The 21,767-nt window shown below is 37.2% G+C and overlaps 1 protein-coding gene across 2 annotated transcripts in view; it reads left to right on the top strand.

Annotated features, from left to right (window-relative positions):
* The window catches only part of SMCHD1 (structural maintenance of chromosomes flexible hinge domain containing 1), a 107,360-nt gene that overhangs the window by 68,564 nt on the left and 17,029 nt on the right, over positions 1 to 21,767 (top strand). For both annotated transcript variants that reach the window (XM_055126578.1, XM_055126577.1), the window contains exons 28-41: positions 570 to 688; positions 2,784 to 2,951; positions 6,102 to 6,227; positions 7,743 to 7,822; positions 8,055 to 8,212; positions 8,573 to 8,688; positions 11,309 to 11,370; positions 12,201 to 12,288; positions 13,042 to 13,173; positions 15,196 to 15,348; positions 18,952 to 19,078; positions 19,236 to 19,355; positions 20,322 to 20,407; positions 20,852 to 20,974. In XM_055126578.1, coding sequence (XP_054982553.1) covers positions 570 to 688; positions 2,784 to 2,951; positions 6,102 to 6,227; positions 7,743 to 7,822; positions 8,055 to 8,212; positions 8,573 to 8,688; positions 11,309 to 11,370; positions 12,201 to 12,288; positions 13,042 to 13,173; positions 15,196 to 15,348; positions 18,952 to 19,078; positions 19,236 to 19,355; positions 20,322 to 20,407; positions 20,852 to 20,974 — 1,658 coding nt within the window. The remainder of the gene's footprint in view (positions 1 to 569; positions 689 to 2,783; positions 2,952 to 6,101; positions 6,228 to 7,742; positions 7,823 to 8,054; positions 8,213 to 8,572; positions 8,689 to 11,308; positions 11,371 to 12,200; positions 12,289 to 13,041; positions 13,174 to 15,195; positions 15,349 to 18,951; positions 19,079 to 19,235; positions 19,356 to 20,321; positions 20,408 to 20,851; positions 20,975 to 21,767) is intronic.

The following is a 21,767-nucleotide window of genomic DNA, read 5'->3' as shown; positions in this document are numbered from 1 at the left end:
AAGCATCGACAACTTCTAAATAAAGACCCCAATGTTGATGTCAAAGAGTAATTTATATTCATTTGTTCTTTTATTCATTCATCTGTCCATCTTCCAATTCGCTTGTTCTAGTTTACTACTAAATTTTTTCCTTCACATTTTCATGGTGGGCCCAGGGCAGAGTCCCAGTGGTATAACACTGACCTGGCATGTATAAGGAATCAATACCCAGGTTTGATTCCTTACTTTACCCAAAAAGCCTCAGAGTTTTATGATATAAAATTGGATTAACATCTGTTTCCATGTTTTATATAAATAAAGGTATTTTAGTAGAGTCTTAATTTAGGGGATATGATTATTTTTAAAAAGTGATTTTTTCCCTACAAAAACATGAGAGAGCAAAGTTAGAGTAAATTTCAAGGCATAAATTTTGCACATTATCTTAACCTGTAGACCAAGAAGCAATTCTGAGATAATTTTAATTGAGCAACTTTCTGCATATGATTTTGAATAAGTAATTGGGTGTGTTTTTAAATAGTACATCTCTTATTATAAATGTAACAAATTAAAACTTTCCCTTTCTTTTCTAGCTATAATAGTTACCGATCAGTATGGGAATCAGATTCAAGCATTTTCACAGAGTTCTTTGTCTGCCTTGACGATAGCTGGGGTTGGACTTGATAGCTCATATTTGAAAACTACTTTTCAGGTATGTCTGCATTTTGTAAGTAATTGATTTTACCACTAGTTTACATGTAACAACATCTCAAATACAAGAAGTTTGGTTATAGTGTTTCTATGAAGACTTAAAAAAGACATTAAAAGCATGAATAATATTATAATGAAAAAAATTGTAATATACACACACAAAAATCTAGTCGTATGTCATTCCTTATTCCCTGCACAACCTGAACCATCATCACATTTCCTCCCTTACCATATAATATGGAAGGAAGTTTTTCGTATCTTATTCTTTGGTTCATGTATATAAAGGTACATTTTCTTTCTTTTCTTTCTCTTGTCTTCTTTCTTCTCCCCCTCTCCTTTCATGTGTTTTTGGTAACTGGGCATGTACACAAGCTTGTCAGATCAGGTTGAGATGCTCTCAGACATGGCCAAGGTGCTCACAGGAGTTTGCACTGCTGTAGTGATGGTGCTTGTTCCTGTGCTCGCAGGAGCAGGAAGAGAACAAAGGGAGGTCCTGTTATTTAGTTCAGAGCTACAGTTAGTGGCTGCGGTGCTTGGTGGGCATCACACTTCCTTCCTTGCTGTAACACTCTTAAGTTCGTGACCCATCTTTTATGTTGCTGTGCCCTCATCTGTTTGCACACTTTACGCACACCTGGCTGCTCTTCTACAGTTTTCTGGTAGTATTAGCAGATGGCAGATAGTACAGCTGCCAGGGTCATTCTCAGCACATAACGGCACCCATAGGTAACCGTAAGCCTGCAAGGCTATCAGACCAAGATTGGGTGTGGGCAAGGCTCCTTCGTACTGTCTCTCCAGTCCATGAGGATGCTTTTTATTTTCTCAACGGAAAATGGTACCCAAATAGTTGCTTCAGAATATAGGACATGAAACTTTACTCTGCTATTTAAAATACAATGCAACATTTCCCAGAGTGGGTGATGGCTTCCCACCCCATTAGCAGAGAAGTGCTGGAATTAGCAGGTTGTTATCTCCAGTACATTAGGGACCCTTTCTTTTGGTTCAAGAAGGCAGATTTTGAGGCGATGCTGGGTGAGGTTTTTTTGCTTTAAAATCAAAAGTAGACTGCCTCTATCCACGAGAGAAGATACCAAAAGCAAAGTTTGGGAACTTCTGCTTTAATATAGGATAGTTTTGTACATCAAATATTTGATTTGAATTCTGTGGGTCATTTTTACAATGCAAATGCTGCAGTATTCATGCCTTTCTAGAATTATTACTTTTTCTTTTTTACATTTATTAAAGAGCCATAATTTACAAAGCTACTGTTTTTTGAGTTTTAAGCATACCGTGATTCAACACAAACCCCTCACCAGTGTTCTAGAATTAATTTCTGGTGTTCAGTAACATGGCAGAATTTAAAGATTATAGGCATAATTTATAGATATGCCTAACATAATGTTAGGCATTTTATGTACCAGAGTGGAAGTCATACCTGCCACCTCTTGGAGATGACCTTTTAATGAAGAGAATATGAAATAGATTAGAAAAACATATGGTAAGAGAATAGAACAGGAGAATAGAACAGGAACTCTTTAGTTTCAGAAGCCTAAAGAAAAGTGTAGGGCTGGAGCCATAGCACAGCGGGTAGGGCGTTTGCCTTGCATGCAGCCGACCCGAGTTCAAATCCCAGCATCCCATATGGTCCCCCGAGTACCGCCAGGAGTAATTCTTGAGTGCAGGGCCAGGAGTAACCCCTGCGCATCGCTGGGTGTGACTCAAAAAGCAAAAAAAAAAAAAAAAAAAAAAGTGTAGTGATACCCTGGTAAATAGTGTTGAATCCTGAGAGAAAGGGCGTTGCAGAATATACTGACCAACTGTTCAGGAAATAGAAGCAGTGTAAAGTTAAATAAAAAGATAGTTAGGAAATGGGTAAAAAGACAACCAAAGCTTTTTAGATCTCTTTCTTGAAAAAATGCTTTCTCTTGAGAGAAAATGAAGTGTTGCAGTAAGCCAGTGTTGGCATATGTGCATGACACTTGACCTGGCTTCATCTCAGAGCATCTGTCTGCACATGGGAATGTGGTTTTTTCCTTTTAATTTTCCAAAAATCTAAACATTGTCTCATCTTTTCTCACTGTACTTTTCTTCACCAGGAAAACACACAAAGTATAAGTGTCAGAGGCATCAAATTTATTCCAGGTCCTCCTGGAAATAAGGATCTTTGTTTTACTTGGCGTGAGTTTTCTGACTTTATTCGAGTGCAGCTAATTTCGGGACTACCCTCTAAACTTCTCCTTGTGGACTGGCCAGAAGTCAAGGAGGTAAGTAACTTCCTACTTTAATTGAAAAATTTCTGATCACGTGGCTTACCGCTTTCAAATTGTCTGTTAACCAAACTCTATAGATTCTGTGAAAGTAACAAGAACTGTTGTTAACTGTTAATCCATTAGCGAACTATTGTTAATAAGGATAACAAAAAGATGATAATATTCTAGTATTTTTTTCTTATTTAATCCTTCAATGTGTCCTAATTTATTCAAAAACTCGGTATAGTAACACGAACCCTAAAATACATTATTTATGGACACTTTCAAATAAGTTTCAAACTTTATATAAAGACTTCCCTGTACCCCAGTTTTAGTAGTTACCTACTTTGTCTATTTGTTTCATTGATTTTTTTCTTTAAGGTTTTTGCTTAGTGGAGGCACATCCAGCAGTGCATGGGGGGCTGTTGTCACCTCCATGCTTCATGGTCACTCCCAGAAGTGCTTAGGGGACCATGTGATACCAGGAATTAAACATGAGGCTCCTACATGCAAATCTTACCGCCAGCCCTTTTGGATTCCAGCATTAAGTTATAGTTACTGTTGTATAATAGCTCACATTTCCCCCTAAAGTCTAAGGAATCTTGTAGTAATAGAGCACATCATTTTAGGAATGTTTATATACTTATATCATCTCATTTTTCCCTGGCTTCAAGAAAACCATCTAGTGTATGGTTGTGTGCTTTAGAAAACTGAGTTTTTTCTGTAATTAGTATTGACTGAGGAGTGTGAAAAGCCAGTACATTTATTTTTTACATGGAAACATTTGACACTGCCTAAATCAAACATTCCTTGAGCCTGATGGTGTTGACATAGGATGTATTAGTTGGCTGTGTTTGAAAGTTGCTTACCTTAGAGATGAAGCACTTAGCACTGTCGTCCAGTTTTTCATCGATTTGCTTGAGCAGGCACCAGTAACATCTCCATTGTGAGACTTGTTAAGATACCTTATTATTATTATTATTTTTAGTTGGGGTCATACCTCAAAGAACTGGAGGTGTTGGGGGTCATTGCTAGCCATTTTTAGCCCAGTAGCCTGGACCTGACCATTCAGATTTCAGCTCTGATGTCTGGTTTCTTGGGCCCAGCGAATTGAAGTGTAAAACATCTTTTCTGTGTTCATCTTTTTATATGATTTTGTAAGAGGGAGGGATATCAAAACATCTTGAGAGCATGTTAACTCAAACAACTATACGATATTTTGCAGACACCATTGAAATTCAAAAGCTTTAAAAATTATTTCTCATTCTGCTGAAGATAGTTACATATACTTAAAAAAGTACTCACTGAATGGTTTTAATATAGCTACCTAATTTATAATTCATGACTTGTTTTTGCCCTAAAGATTAAGTAGAAAAGAACTCATTTACCACCTAAGCAGGATAAATAGATGGTAAATAGAAAAATCTACATTTAATCTTCAACATTATGATTATTATTAAATTGTTACTACTGTTATTAATTAGGAGATAAACTTAAATCTGAAAATGTTAAATTAGAAGTATTAGGGCATCTTTTTACTCATGAACATTTGATTCTGAATTTTAAGTTTTTTTCTACTCTTTCCCAGGAAAAATTATTTTTTTGAATTCTCACCCTTACCAGAAAAGTTTTGAGTTCTTTGCAGTGACATTTGGGAAAGAATTGCCTTTAAAAGTGGCTATGTAGTAAGCATACAGCACAATATATCTACATTTGCAAACTACTTGGGGGGTGGGAGAGAAGAGTATAGGTTGCACCCAGTGGAGTGATCACTAGTGATGCTCAAGGGACCATTGGTCTGAGACCAGGGTTGACAGGTTGACAGAATGCAAGGCGAATTTTAACCCCTGTGCTATCTGCAGTCCTGAAACTTTTTTAAAAATAAACTTTGAGAAATAGTAGCATCAACTACAGCCATATAAATTTCTTATTAAGCATTTACCTATCCCAGAGGTTTTTTGTTTTTGTTTTTAAGCCACACCAGGGGCTTCTCCTTGGTCAGTGCCAGGGTTGCAGCTGTGATAGTAAGAGCCGTGCAGTGCTGGGAATCGAGTCAGGCCTGCTGTGGAGGAAAAAAGTCTCACCTGTGTACAGCATTTTGGCTGTATAGTATTCAGCTCTGTAGTACAGTATATTTTAGCCACTCTTAGTGACATTAACTATTTGATAGCCTCAGAGTAGGAAGCACTAGAGTTAGGAGGGTTGGAGGGGAGAGGTAATAAAGTTTTCATCTTGGTTCTCATGCATTTTTTTAAACTTTTAAAATTTGACTTTGAGGATTAAAGTTTTATGAAGATTTTTGCTTAAAATGTTTTTGTATATTTGTTACTATACCAAAATAGTTTGTTATTTTGGTGACTACATAGGTTATATTCTGAAAATTACACAAGAGCTGCATGAAGTAGGGGAAAAATCTAGAAGCCTTTTAATTAATGAATTAATTTAGGCTTTGGGACCACACCTGGCGATGCTCAGGGTATGCTTCTGACTACACTTAGGTATTGATCCTGGTGGTGCTTGGGGGACAATAAGGGATGCTTAGGATCAAACCAGGGTTGGTTTCATTCAACAGCCCCATTAAGAAGCATTTTAGACCAATCAGGAGCCAGTGTAGGAGCCAGTGAGTTGACTCAAGTAGCAGAGCACATGCCTCGCTTTGTGCACAGCCCGAGTTTAGGTCCTGCCCCTGCTTGTCTCTACAACACTACCTAGAGTAGTAGGTGTGGCCTGATGGCTCCTGAGCACTACCAGGTTTGGTCCCTATAAAAATAGAGAAACTTCAAATACATTGTTGACTGTCAGAGACTAATTTTGTTTATTCATTGTTTGGATGTGTTTCATGTAGAGTGCTGAGACTACTGAAACTCGACAGCATAGCTAGTGCCAAATCTGAAACCTAAGATCAACTTCTGTTTCCTTCGAAATTATTCTGATATGTCACATTTAAGAATCTGTTAGAAACTAGTTATGTCAAATTCTCTTTACTTCTAGCATATTTTCAATCATTTCTACGAGAATTGATCATTTGTGACAACATAACTTCCAAGTTCTTTGATAAAAGGCTACTTGTGAATAGACAAGATAAATTTGTTTCATAATTGTGCAACTGGTAATTGTATTTGACTTATGCTTTAGTGTTTAGTAAAATATTTTCATCTATTTTAGTCTATTCCAGTTATTAATGGAAGAGAACTACAGAATCCTCTCATTGTTCAACTTTGTGATCAGTGGGATAACCCAGCACCTGTACCTCAGGTTAAAATAAGCCTCACAAAAGATAGCTGTTTAAAGGTTGGTTTTAAACAAGTAAATTTTTCCTAAAATTCTGGTTTTCATTTTCATGATAATAGCTACTATATTTCTTCTTAATAATATTTATTTCTTATAACCAGTGATTAGGAAATATTCCACTGATTCTTGATTGAAGCAGAGGTAAACTCATGAGTAAATTTGAAAAGAAAATTGAAATATAACAGTGGACACAGTATCATCATAACTTAAGTGTATATTTGTTTACTTCTCCTCAGTCATTACTCTCTACTTATCCCCTTCCATGTTGGTTTTGAAATATACCTTCAGTCTCTCTATAACCAAAACTTTGTTTGATATATCAGTGTTGGCAAATGCTATATTGAGGTGCACTAAATTCTAGTTTAATTTATCAGATGAATGATGGTTATCCTTTGTATAGTGTGATTACATTTATTCCAGTAGTTCAAATTAGAAAATTTTAGATTTTAGATGTGTACAAATGAATGAGTACTAGAGGAAAAGAGTGTTGTAATAGAGGAAAGGAATTTGATTGCTAGAGTTTTCTTTTTTTTAAGTTTTTTTAAATTTTATTTTATTTTATTTTTTGCTTTTCGGGTCACACCCGGCGATGCACAGGGGTCACTCCTGGCTCTGCACTCAGTAATTACCCCTGGCGATGCTCAGGGAACCATATGGGATGCTGGGAATCGAACCCGGGTCAGCCGTGTGCAAGGCAAATGCCCTCCCCACTGTGATATCCCTCCAGCATCAATTTTTTTTATTTTATTAGTTCACAATATTTGCTTACATTTAATATTCAAACACCAGTCCCACCACCATTACACCTTCCCACCACCAAATTCAGGATGTTTACATCCCAAACCCCAATCCCTGTCCCAAAACACAAACAAAAGAATATATTTTTGTATTGTCTGTTATGAAGAACTACTGAACATGCTTAGAAAAAAGCATTCATAAAGGAAACAGTGTGAAGATTGTTCTGTTTTGGCAGGTGCTATTAAGATATTCTATAGGATATCACTAACATGTTGTTAAAGTTTAGGTGATGTGGGCTTTGGTATAAATATCTGAAAATATGCATATATGTATATATTTCCCTCTATGATTTGTTGCCTACTTTCTGAACTCCATCAAATATGGTGTGGTAATTATGGAGAATGGGTAGGGGGTGTCTTTTGATGTGTCCAGGAGTATGTTCACTCATATGTGAGGCTCAGCCCAAGTGTGTGGGGAGTGGCCTGGAGCATGGCGGCTGTTGGGTAGTGGAGGTCGGCTGCCAGGGCTGGGTCCCTTAGGGCAGGCTCTCACCTGCCCCGCTCTGGTGCGCCTCGAGTGAAACAGCCTGTTGTGGGGTCCGGTGGCTATGGGGAGAAGCAGCCATGTGATCTGGAGGGTGGCCAATTGATGAGATTATCTGGCGCCAGCAGGAGTTAGCTTATGGGAGTCACCCCTGGGTCACCGGAAACGGGAAAATGGACAGAGGATCTCTGATTGCTACAGTTTTCTGATTATTTTGTTCTGTTTTGTTTCTAGCTTACTCCTTCAAATCAACAGCATAAAACAGATGAAAAGGGCAGGGCTAATTTGGGAGTATTCAGTGTTTATGCCCCTAGGTAAGAGCCAAAAAGTCTGAAAGTTATTGCTGTCATAGATAATGATTTTTCTATCACTTTTAAAGTGTAAAGACTAGTGTTCTATTTACTATTACATAGAAGTTAAAACTATGGGAAGAGGGTTCTTAAATGAGTTGATATTTGTATAAATCACCTTAGAATTTTTAGCTTACAACTTAACGTTCCCCTTTCTCTCCCCCCCCCTTTTTTTTAAAAAAAAAATTTCTGTCAGAGGAGAACATACAATGCAGGTGAAAGCCATCTATAACAAGATTACCATAGATGGACCAAAAATTAAGTTAATGATTCTTCCAGATCCTGAAAAACCTATCCGTATCAATGTGAAATTTGATAAAGATGCTTCCTTTTTAGCAGGAGGTGTTTTCACTGGTGAGTAATTCACATTTAAAAACTAAATTTGTAATTTATATTTAACATGACTAAAAAGCAAACATGTAATAACCTTTGAAATGGCAGTGAAAGTACATTTGACTTACTTATTCTCTCACTGCTATATCCTACCTTCCCCTAAATGGTGAAGATGAACTGAAAGTTCATGTGTAATTTTAATAGTTCATTTTATGTGTATAGACTGATTATTCAAAGATGCTGAATAAAGAGCAGCTACGTTTTTCTCATCAGAATTTTTTTAACTTTTAAACAAGATACTTGTTTTAAGATATAAAATTATTCAGCCAAATCCACCATTGAACTTGAGAGAAAATAAGTTTTTCATTGTTTTCCTGACAGATTTTATAATTACTGTCATTTCCGAAGATGAAAGCACCATTAAGAATATTAATCCCACACGTATTTTCATGAAATTGTGGAAGCTATCTAATAGTGGAAGCCGACCTCCACCAAATGTGAGTCATTGAGAGTATTTCTATAGTTAAAAATAGCTCATGTTTTAATCAAATGTAATAGAAAAATGCGGGGTGCGGGCGGGGGGTTGGAGTGGGGGGGAGAGTGGCAGCAGAGAGATGGATCGGTGGCTAGTGCACATTGCTTTGCATGCAGGAATATAGGGCTTTATCCTTGTAAATGAGACTTGATTTTGGGGTTTTTCCTTTTTGGGTCACATCTGGTGATGCTCAGGGGTTATTCCTAGCTCTACACTCAGAAATTACTCCTGGCGGTGCTCGAGGGGACCATATGGGATACTGTAATTGAACCCGGGTCGGCCTTGTGCGAGGCAAACGCCCTACCCACCGTACTATTGCTTGATCCTGAAAAAGTGAAACTTGAGAGCCAAGTCAGTATTAGCCCCTGAACACTGACTGGTGTAGACTCAAACACACATACATACACAACACACACACACACACACACACACACACACACACACACACGGTCAGAGAGAGAATACAGTGGATGAGGTACTTGGCTTCAGTCCCTGGCACTACATACGTATGGTCCCTGGAGCACCTCCAGGATTGATCCATGAGCACAGCCACACAACAACCCCTTGTTAAAAAAATTATTCTGTGTGTGGGAGGCCAAAGAGGAAAGTGGACATTGGTGAGGGAATTAGTATCCAAACATTTTATGCCTTAAACCCAATCATGAATAACTTTGTAATTTCATGGTGACTAAAATTTTTAAAAAATTATATGTGAAAATTAAGTATTCATACTATTGAAAAGAGTATAACTGTATACATACTTGTAACTTTCTTTAAACTTTTTAAGGTATACTTGAGAATTATTTTGCCCTAAAGGACAGTGGCACAAAGCAAAAGCCATTGACAATCCCTAATGGTACAGAAAGTAAGATGGCAAAATGGAGTCTGAAGTAATGCAGTCCAGTGAAAGATTGAGTTTTTTGTTTGGTTTTTTTTAATATTTTTTATTATTTTTTTTACAACACGCAGTAAAAATTTATTCATATTAATAACTCCATTTGTCATGGGGGTTGTTGCTTAGATGTATGGGATGGCACATGCATGCTGGCTCTCTGAGGTTACACAGGTGCTGGCTCTCTGAGGTTGCACAGGTGCTGGCTCTCTGAGGTTACACAGGTGCTGGCTCTCTGAGGTTACACAGGGCTGGCTCTCTGAGATTACACAGGTGTTGGCTCTCTGAGGTTACGCAGATGCTGGCTCTCCGAGGTTACGCAGGTGCTGGCTCTCTGAGGTTACACAGGTGCTGGCTCTCTGAGGTTACTCAGGTGCTGGCTCTCTGAGGTTGTGCCGGTGCTGGCTCTCTGAGGTTACACAGGGCTGGCTCTCTGAGGTTACACAGGTGCTGGCTCTCTGAGGTTGCACAGGTGCTGGCTCTCTGAGGTTACTCAGGTGCTGGCTCTCTGAGGTTACACAGGTGCTGGCTCTCTGAGGTTACACAGGGCTGGCTCTCTGAGGTTACACAGGTGCTGGCTCTCTGAGGTTACTCAGGTGCTGGCTCTCGGAGGTTGCACAGGTGCTGGCTCTCGGAGGTTGCACAGGGCTGGCTCTCTGAGGTTGCACAGGTGCTGGCTCTCGGAGGTTACACAGGGCTGGCTCTCTGAGGTTACACAGTGCTGGCTCTCTGAGGTTACTCAGGTTGAGTTTTGTGTGATCTTTAAATTTTTTTAGTAGCCACATTAAAAATGTAAATATAAAGGCTCCGTCTGAATGTGGCTTAGTGGTAATAAAACACGTGTCTTACATGTGTTTGGCCTTAAGTTCAACCTCTAACTGCTAACAAAACAAACCACTTTAGTATTTAATGAAATTAACTAACCTAATATTTAATTAGGCTAATAGTTTTAACCTAACAGTTCAGAAATTACTGTTTCATCAAACATTGCATCAATATTCCTTTGTTACGATCTTTTGCATTCTTTTCAAAGGTCTTTGGAAATTGGCCTTTAATTTATGTTAGACCACATCTCTCTTTGTATTTTCTGCTTTTTTGATTTTTAAGTGTTGGTGGCCATGGGTTTTTTGACTACCCTAGCAAATAGTGCAAAACTAAAATGAACCTCACTTCAGAAAATAAACCGTAGACTTCATCGGTGGATTTCCATTTAATGTTTTCAAAGCTTAGGGCTCACTTGAATCATCTGGGCTGTTTTTGTTTGTGTCTTTGTTTTCTGGCCACTCCTGCTTAGCACAGGGATTACTCGTGGTGGTACTTGCTACCAGGAATTGAACCTGGGGTTCCTGTGTGCAGAGCAAGCTCTAGGGGATATTTCTCCAGCCCATTATCATGTTTTTTAAAAAATACCTTTAATTATAACATCAGTTCGATCTCATTCTTACTGTAAAATTTTGTCACCCAATTAAGTGCCCTTTTATTGCCTACTGTTAATAATGGCATGTCTTTCTGCTGTAATCTCGCTGTTTTGTCATACTTGCATTGTAAGGACACAGACACAATTGAGTGTTGTGTGTTTATAAATCCATATGTGGTCTGGATTCACATATAATGAGGACAAAACTTTTTTTCTATAAACATGCAATGTTGAATGTAACTTCTTCCTCTCCTCCTTTTTCCTATTTTCTAGGCAGAAACGTTTAGTTGTAATAAAATAAAAGAAGACAAGGAAGATGGTTGCTTTTACTTCAGGTATTGCGCATATTTTGTTATAAAGTGAATCATTCTTGGCAGTACTTGCTCAAACCAAGTAATCGTGATAATAAGAAAAGCTAAAAAAAATAAATTATTGATTGCATAAAAAATGTTAGCATCTTAATTATTTTGTCAAAGTTTATTTTAAAGGCTGAATTACTTTTTTACAGTTTAGCTTTATATAATTTGCATTTATAATTCTGTGTGTATTTCACTGTCACTGTCATCCCCATCCCGTTGCTCATCAATTTGCTCGAGCGGGCACCAGTAACATCTCCACTGAGACTTGTTGTTACTGTTTTTGGCGTACCGAATACATCATGGGTAGCTTGCCAGGCTCTGCCGTGCGTGCGGGCTCGATACTCTCGGTAGCTTGCCAGGCTCTCCGAGAGGGGCGGAGGAATCGAACCCGGGTGGGCTGCATGCAAGACGAACGCCCTACCGCTGTGCTATCGCTCCAGCCCAATCTTTTTTTATTCTCTGAGTAATTCTGAGTTACTTGCCTGCTTGTTATCTTTTGTTGTTGTTGAACTCTGAGCATCACTGAGTGTGACCCCCCCCCAAAAAAAAGCAAAAAAAAAAAAACAACATTTGCCATATTAATACTATACTATGCAGCTGTTAGGAGAGATGAAGTCATGAAATTTGCTTATAAGTGGATAGACATGGAGAGTATCATACTAAGTGAAATGAGTCAGAAAGAGAGGGGCAGACATAGAAGGACTGCACTCATTTGTGGAGTATAGAATAACATCTGGAAGGAATCAGATTGTTGGTTATTTGACTTCTTTATTTAAAAAATTTCAGTAATCTTTTCTCTTTTTTAGGGATAAAGCAATTCCTAACAAAGTGGGAACCTATTGTATCCAGTTTAGTTTTATGATGGATAAAGCCAATATTCTTAACAGTGAACAGGTTTGCTTATTTTACTCTCTTCATATATCAACTTACCTCTACCTTTTCCTATTTGGTTTGGGAGTCAAATGTTTTGTTTAAAAGTGAATTAACTATTGGATGCCAGGTGTAAACTATAACTTCAGCAATGTTTGAAAATATTTAAGTTAGGTCGATTAATATGACTGATACTGAAGTTACTTTTCCATCTTTTTTTGTCAAACTTTCAACCAGAATTTTAGTGTAAATCATGGTAAGATTGTTCCTATTATCCATCCATACATGAAAATTTTCAGTAGCATAGAAGGTAGTAGAATTCTACATAATAAAATTGAAAGTTTTAACATACATCACCTCCATTTAGTATTGTTTATGTGCAGCATTACTATCTTGTGGATGGAGGGGGTAGGGTTATGGATCCTGGTGGTGCTCAGGAGTTACTGCTGGCTCTACACTCAGAAATAGCTTCTGGTGGGCAGAGAGACCATCTGGGACTCCGGGGGTTAACCTAGGTCAGCCATGTGCAAGGCAAGCACCCTACCCTCTGTCCTATCTCTCAAGCTCTCCACTGTTTTTTAATGCCTTAAATTTGTTTTCAGATCAAAGTAGTCATCCTGAAATTAATTTCATAGCTTTTACCCTGAATTTTGTAAAATTAGTTGATGGGTTTTGAGAGTATAGGAATACATTTTGTTTAGAATATACTTTTATTTCTTCATTCTCTTAAATACTAAACCTTAGTTATTAATCAGCATGCCCCTTTTGTTTTATAAGGTTATAGTTGATGTTCTCCCTAATCAGCCTGTGAAGTTAGTTCCTGAAATCCAACCGGCTACACCAGCTGTTTCAAATGTTCGCTCTGTTGCCAGCAGAACCTTGGTCCGAGATTTGCACCTTAACATCACGGTATGTTTAGTCACTTAAAAAGACAAAAGGGTAGAAGGATTCACTGTCACTGTCATCCCATTGATCATCAATTTGCTCGAGTGAGCACCAGTAACGTCTCCATTGTGAGACTTGTTACTGTTTTAGACATAACTACGGTAGCTTGCCAGGCTCTGCCATGTGGGCGAGATATTCGGTAGCTTGCCGGGCTCTCCAAGAGGGATGGAGGAATCAAACCCGGATCGGCTACATGCAAGGCAAATGCCCTCTCAGCCTGAGCTATTGCTCCAGCCTCTCAAGGTAGATTGTTTCTAGTCATAGAATGCAAAGTAGTTAGTATGAAATCAAATCTCAATTATTCAGTTGGACATTCTACAGAAATACATGCATGTGAAATATTTATAAATACTTGAATACAAAGATGTATGACATTATATTACACTTAAAATCAAATAGGTGCCCCAGAAATCTGCTTACATTTTCTAATACTTTTAATCCCCTTTATTTTGTGTTACTGATTTCTTTTTTGTTGTTGTTTTATTTTGTTTTCGGGGGCGCGGGGGAGGGTTAGCACACCTGGTGGTGCTCAGGGCTTACTCCTGGCTCTGTGTTGAGGAATCACTTCTGGTGGGGCTTGGAAACCATATGTGGTGCCGGGGATGGGGATTCATTCTGGCTCCGCTGTGTGCAAGGCAAGCATTCTATTCCCTATACTCTCCTTCAGCCCCAGTACATTTTTTAATGTCGCATTCACTGAGGGACTGAAGGAAGTAATAAAATATGGGGGGTGGTGGCACCCACACCCAGTGGTGCTCAGGGATCACTCCTGGTGGGCTTGAGGGACTCTATGAGGATGCCAGAGATTGATTGAGTCCAGTCTGCCATGTGCAAGGCGAGTGTCTTACCCACTGTAGTGTTGCTCCACCCTTAATTATTTTTGAAAGGGAGTCATTCTCTCCACAGGCCAGTTTGAGCTAAAAGTATAAGAAGGTGAAAATTGGGGGGCTTGAGAAATAGTACAGCAGGTGGGGCCCTTCCCTTGCATGTTCAATCCCTGCATCCCATAGGATTCCTCAGGCACAGCCAGGAGTAAATCCTGAGCATTGCTGTCCCCCCTCCCAAAAAAGGGTGGGCTTTTTTTTTTTATTTGGATCACCATGAGAACAGTTACAAAGCTTTCCATTTCAGATTTCAGTCATTCAATGATCAAACACCCATCCTTTCACCATCCCTTCACCAGTGCACATGATTCACCACCATGAACCCCAGTATACCATCATCCCACCCCCCACCCTTCCGTGTGGCAGATGATTTTCACTTTACTCTCTCTTTACTTTGATTATATTCCATTTTCAACAGAAAACTCACTATTATTATTTGGAATTTTCCCCCAACAATCAGACCTGCTAAAAAGGCATCATTAGATAATTTGTTTTCTATTGCTGATAATGAAGAGCATATGATGTTGCACGGCTGAGAGGCCGCATAGTTTTGGAATTCTGGTATTTTAGTAATTTAAGTCCAGAGGTATTTCTGTCTGCTGCTGCTGCGTTCCAAGATTGGTTTGTGTGCCTCTGGGATTATGGCAGTTCAGGATTGGAGGAGCTGCTGCTTGTGGGCAGCCGCTTGGGGTCTCGTTTGGGCGGGGAGCAGGGTGGGTTCCTCCCCCAACCCCATTGTGGGATTTTCCGGACACCCCATCACTGCAAGCTCCCATCTCTCTGTCCAGTTGGCTCTGAAAGGTGGCGATCGCCATTCTGCTGCATAGGGGAAAAGGCTGAAAGGGTGGAAATTTCAAAGTGTGAGTTTTTTTTAATAAAGTTGAAACTCTCATTAGATGAAAGGAAGTTTCTGGTTCTTTTATTACTTCGTCATGTTTGTGCAGCACTTATTCTGAGAACTGAGTTATGTGCTTTGAGAAGGAAGGACTGGATATGTTAATAGTTGGGGCTTTGTAAATACATTTGTTATCCTTCAAATGATTTCTATTCTTCTAGGGTCAGTCATCTTACTCATTCTTCTAATTGCTTTCTGTTGTTTAAGGATGACTACAATAATCGAACTGGAATGAATTTGGTTGGCACCATCATAGCTACCATCAGGGGTTCTAACGCAGAAGATACTGACACACCACTCTTCATTGGCAAAGTTAGGACACTCGAATTTCCCTTTGTGAAAGGTTCAGCAGAAATCACGGTAATTTTTTTTTCTTTTGATGGAAAAGATTTCTTTTTATTAGTATATACCACAATATATGTTACATCTGTTCTATATGTATGCCTATAGAGATGTTTGTTTGCTTCAAGTTGGAAATTCAGGTGAAATGTTTTGTGGTTTTTTTGGAGGCTATTAAAAGTGAGCCCATAGACATCATTGCTATTAACAAGACTCTTTTTCTCCACTAGTGATTATTTTTTTCTGACTCCAGTTCAGTTTAACTTCAGTGATCCTTTGTTTTACTGAAACAAAGAATCAGTGAAGCATAGCGCAGGTTAAATGTTCACACAGCTAGCTTACCGCTGTTAACTCAGTTTTCCTAAAAGTGAAATAAGTTTTATTCATAAAATATACACAGTGCAGCGACTTCCAGAGATAATGTCTCACATTGGTGATTATCCATTTAGTGATAATATCCCAAGCCCTTTGTTTTGGGGCCATATCCTTTCTTTAATTTTCAGGAACTATTCCCAGCTTTCTGTTGTCATTCCAGCAGATGAGACCTGGGTTTCGTCCGTGCAGAGCATGTGCCTGATCCCACCGACCATCTCTCGGCCCCCCGAGATCTTGTTCTTGGTAGTGCCCAGGGTGGATCCCAGAGCCTGACATGCAAAGTTCTGCTGCTGAGCTGCATCCCCTGCCCCCAGACTTTTCTGATCACACTGTTTGTCTACTCTGGGGGTATCCGATTTACATTCAGAACATAAGGGGAGGAGGGTGTCAAGTTTCATTTATTTCCTTGAATTCTGCCTTTCTAAAAACAGCATTTTAGGGCCAGACATTTGATTCTGTTGGGGAGTACATGTCATACATGGGGAATACCTAGGTTTGGTTCCCAGAACCACAAGAAAAGAAATTATTTTTAAAATTTAAGCCATTTTTAATGCATTTCCTCCTTAGTAACTATAAACCTACATCATATTTATGATCATAATTGATTGGCTCAATCCTAAGAGAAAATTGTGTTTCTTTCCAAAGCTTGTTTTTATCATCTGTACTTCCCTCAGCGTTTTTCTGTGTATATTCCTTTCAGTATAGCTGATTATTTCCTTAAGACAAAGATAGACGTAACAGTCTCTTAAAGCTGCCAAACTCTCTGTTTTGCTGTGTCCATGTATCTTTTCAATTCTTGGCATTTAGGATAAATGTTACTTGCGACTTAAATTTACACTTTTAATTTTTATTATAGTGAAAGATAAAGTGACCCATTCTACCGAGATAAAATTCGGTAGTGAAAGTCACATGTTGGAAAACAAAGTTTTAGTATGTTGAACATCAGAGTGTTTGTGAAATATAACCTAGCTTACTTTTATCTTTTTTTCTGTTTACCTGTCTCCCCACCTCCTGGGCATTTGAGGGTTCTAGTGCTGTATGCAATTCCGAGGTTAAGACAGAAACTTAATCTGTTTCTCTGAAACTCCAAATAGTTCCTAAGCTTCATGTCTTGCATATGAATTTAAACTGGCAGTTCCTAATACAACTGAGTAAGCAGAGAACTCACAAGTCATACCTGATTGTCTCCATACAGGCCTGGAACAAAAAGGGGGGCTCTGGAATTTGATTAGTGGCAAGAAGAGAACATTTTTGTTATGAAAGATGTTTAATAAACAAATATACAGCCTGTAACTTCAAATGTTCAGTGTTAGCTTTATAATAACATGAATATTTTAAACATAAATTTACAGTTTTTCAGGTTAATTATATTGTTAAAATTCTCTCTTGATTCGACAGTTTCTGAAAGGAGTATCTAAATTTCATTCTCATGTTCATTTCTCATATTACAGATTCCTGTTTATATTTGGGTTTTATTTTTATATTTTTTATATCTTCATTTTCTTCATTTCTCCTATTCTATGCTTTTGTTTCATTTTATGCTGTACATTAGAGATTACAAACTCTAAAACTTAGAAGTTAAGAATGTCTGACTTAAGTGACATAGAGGAAAATATTTTATATTTAACTAGACAGAAAATACAAACTACATACCCTAAGTTTACATAAGCAGAATTTTAAGCAGTTGATAAGTGATGAGTATTAGATTTCATTGTACGATTGTTATAGCAAGGGAGGAGAATCTTAAAATTTGAATAGAGACATTATGGCATATATCATTATGTATATGTATATGCACACATAGTAAAAGATTAATTTGTTGAATGAATTTTTATAACCTAAAGAACATTCTTAAAATTGACAAAAATTCAGAAGAAAAATTAGCAGTCAGCAAATTTGTGAAGGCCATTAATGGAAATAAGAGCGTAAATGTCCAATAATAAGAAATATGACCTCAGTACTAATAAAGGAAATGCTAGTTAAAATAATAATCATTGGTTGTTTTTAATCTGTCATCTAGGAGAAGAAATATTAAGTGTTGGCCAGCACCAGGGGAGCTGGATCCACGTACACTAATGGGAGAAGGATAAATTGATACAGCTGTGTGAAGCGAAATTTGATACTGCCTATTAAACTAGTTAACTAGTCATTCTATCTCTTGTAGTTTAGTGTAGAGAACAACAAATAAGTACTAAAAGATATTTTATTTGCTGAAATATAGTAGCTACAGTACTAAAAGATATTTTATTTGCTGAAATATAGTAGCTACAAATGTTGAAAATAAGAGGTCATCACTAGGAGGGGCTCTATATAGCCCCTACACTTCGTGTAAATTTTAAAAACTGGTTTCTCTGCATTCACCTGCATTGATCAAAACTGTCAAGAGCAACTTGCTAAAGTTTTAAGGTTTTCTTTTTCTTCTCTTTTTAATGCAAAAAGTGCATTGTTTTTATATGTTTATATTTATGTAACAGCTTTCAGAAACTTAAGTGGAATTCGGGGGTCTTTTTACCTGATAGTTTGTATGTTATTTTTTTGGGGGGGAGGAATTGTTAGCCGTAGTTTATATATTGAGGGTGGTAGAGGGCGTGTTTTTTTGTGGAGTTGGTTCTGGTGTTCTGATTTAGGCTTATTAAATTTGATTTCTCCAGCTGAAAAGCAAAACAGGTAGCAACTGCTTCCTGCAAGATTCTTAAAAGAAAATTCAGGTTATAAATTTATATGCATTCTTATTTAATTATATGGTTTGATCTCAAATTAAATCAAAAGTTCTGTCTGTGCTAAAAAAAGAAAATGCAATTTAAGTATATAAATCTATAGAGCTTTTGAAGACCTTTTGTTCTGTCACCTGGGAGAAGTGCGTCTAATCCCATGGTAATGGCTGTAACTTAAACGCAGCATTGGGCTTTGGGCATTTCTGTCCGATTGTTTTTATAAGTTTGACACCATCCTTTTCATACTGCTCCAACTTAGAATGTTGGAATCAAGATGATATCTCAGGTCAAGAGCAGTGGCCATTGGTGATTTCTGATCTGAAGAAGTGACTTGTAGTTTTCTACTGTGAAAGTTTTCTATCGCTGGTAGTGGTGATGCTCTCTTGAGTGTCTAATGCTCTTAAGGTTACCCAGTGCGTTGAACTTTAAATTTTACTACTTATTTGAAAACAGTGCAATGAGATACATAACATTTATGCTTTGACAAATAATAAATCTTGTTTTTCTGTTTCTTAATGCTTTTTCTTTATTACAGAGTCTAGTGCTATCAGAGAACAGTCCCGGGAAAGATAGTACTGAGTATTTCATTGTATTTGAGCCACAACTACCAGCTTTATCAAGAACATTAGAATCATATATACTACCATTTATGTTTTACAATGGTAAGTTTCTGGGAAAGAAGAGCATTCAGCTCATTTGTGTTTTAAGATGCCTTGTGTTGCTCTCCATTAACTTGGTGCTTATTAGTTTCTAATACAACTTTTTACTGAAGTGATAATTTTTAACTTGCAGTAAATTATCTGACCTTTTCTCTCCTAGATGTTAAGAAACAGCAGCAAATGGCAGCACTTACTAAAGAGAAGGACCAATTATCTAAGTCAATTATTATGTATAGAAGTTTATTTGAAGCCAGCAAACAGCTTGTTGATGAAATGAAATGTAAGTCCTTTATTTAAAGGAAATTAAGAACTATGCTTTGGACAGTGGTGAGGCAGAAGGTTGAAATGAGATACATTGGGCTACAGCTAAATGGTGACGCACTATTGAAAAGGAATGGTGGTTTATTACTCTTTAATTTGAAAATTAAGTATGCCTTCATTTTTTAATAAGTTTATGTGTTTTTTCCCTACCAAAACTTGAGACTTGTTTAGAAATCTGAATCTGAAATACAATTTTAATGTAGCCTATCTAACTCCAACTTCTGCTGAAAGATAATAGATGATAGTGTCAGTGAGTGATGTGTAATTTAATTTTTAATTTGGATCATGTTGCTCACATGCATGTTTGAATTTTTTCAGAATATCTGCAACATGTCACATCTTTGAAATAAATAACATGCACTAATCCTGAAGTATATGCAGAATGCTGCAATTTTTAATAATGTTTGCATAATTTCAAGACAGTAGTTCTTTATCGTCTCTTTTTCACTTTTTGCTGTGGTTTTTAGCGTAGTTACTAATTTGATCTATTATCAGTAAATATGTTCTGCCAGCATCAAAGTGCTCTCTTGTATGTATCCAAGGCCAAGAATATTTAGGGGATAGAAAAAAAAGCGATGAGATAATACATCACTTGTAAACTAAAAACTTTTTGTAAAGTTACGTATAAGTGTTATATGAATTGGGTTAAGAAAATTGCCCAGGATAATTTGCATTTTGTAATACAGTATTTTTTTTTTCACTAAAAGTGAAAGTAACTAAAAAGTAAAAAAGTAACTAAGAGAGTTACTTTTCTTTTTCTGTGTATTAAATATGAACCTTAAATATTTTTAGTTTAATTATACTTATTTAAAAGCCACTAATTTTAGCATCAATGTTTCAATGGAGGTAGGGTGAAAATAGTTTACAAAAACTATTTTGGGAACTATCATAAATTAATGCAGTTGACTTTTGTTCCTTATTTCAGGCCAAGTTGAAGAAGCAAAATTGAAAGAGGCTCAGTTGCGGGGTGAATTAAAAACACATAATATTGACATTCCTACAGCACAGCAGGTACCATTTCCAAGTATATGCTGGTGTTTTTTTTTATATTTACTCTAGATCATGCTTTTATCATTAATAATTTAGTAAGAATGTTACAAGTACTATTGTTTCGGGGTACCAAGACATGTTTTTAGTTGTTGATTAGTAGGCATTGAAAGGAGCTAACAGAATCATAGTGCTCCTTATAAAGTAATTAACTTGTATTTCTGTTACTATATTAGTAAATGCCATTAACAATACTATGTTTTGAGAATTAGGTTGAAGAGGTCATGTAAAAATGTATGTGATCACAAAAAAATGACATAAAGTAATAAGACCATAGATTTTTATGGCTATATTCTTTTGCGTGACTCCAGTTTCAAAGAGACGTTGTCTTAAGGGTTTGATATTAATGAAGGTAAAAGTAGTAAGATGATAGCTTCATATTTCTATAGCCATATTCTTAAATTACAGGTGCCACACATTGAAGCACTTTTGAAGAGAAAACTGTCAGAGCAGGAAGAACTAAAGAAGAGACCTAGAAGATCATGCACTCTCCCAAACTATACTAAAGGCAGTGGAGATGTTTTGGGAAAGGTTTGTTAGACGTTTAAGGGGCGATACTTTATTACCTTATTTCCTTTGCGGTATACTTTAAAAAGATACTGTAATAGAAGTATCAGTTTTTGGGTACTTTTTCATTTCTACCAAACTTACTATAATTGGCAGAATTTAAATTGGAAATGTCTGATAAATTTCCTTATTTTTTACTACAATTAGGGGTTGTGGCAGAAACTTAGATATTTCAGTTCAAATCTTACCGTCTCCTTAGAGGTGCTTTCAATGTCAGAGAACTCTATTAAGATCCAAGACCCTTACAGACTTCAGATTTCAGGGAGAGAGTAAAGTGGTAATGATTAGAGAAGGTTGATATTGTGAGAGCAGTCTCTGGATGCAGCCAAAACTTAAAGTTAGAAGGGAGAGAACCAGTTAAAAGGGCAGTTTGTTGCCAAGATAAAAAGTCCTATTCTTCTTTTTCCTATATTCTCTCCTTCTTTGGTTTTGCTTCATATCTAATCATTATATTTTCATTGTTATCCTTTCTGAACATTTTTAACCTTACATATTTTTCTGGATCAGAAATGGTGTATCATTCCCTGTTTGTTTTTCAGGCAACACCATCAATTTTTTTTTTTTTAATTTAAATTTTATTGAATCACCATGTGGAGGGTTACATAGTTCTCAGGATTATGTCAGTTTGGGGGACCATATGGGATGCTGGGAATCGAACCCGGGTCGGCCGCGTGCAAGGCAAACGCCCTACCCGCTGTGCTATCACTCCAGCCCCATGTGTGTTTTTATTTTATCCATTTATTATGCTTATCTCAGT

The sequence above is a fragment of the Sorex araneus genome, chromosome 2 (genome assembly GCF_027595985.1).
Source record: "Sorex araneus isolate mSorAra2 chromosome 2, mSorAra2.pri, whole genome shotgun sequence".
Taxonomy (NCBI): Eukaryota; Metazoa; Chordata; class Mammalia; order Eulipotyphla; family Soricidae; genus Sorex; species Sorex araneus.
The sequence above is the reverse complement of the archived record's forward strand: the minus strand, read 5'-3'. Positions and strand labels throughout refer to the sequence as shown.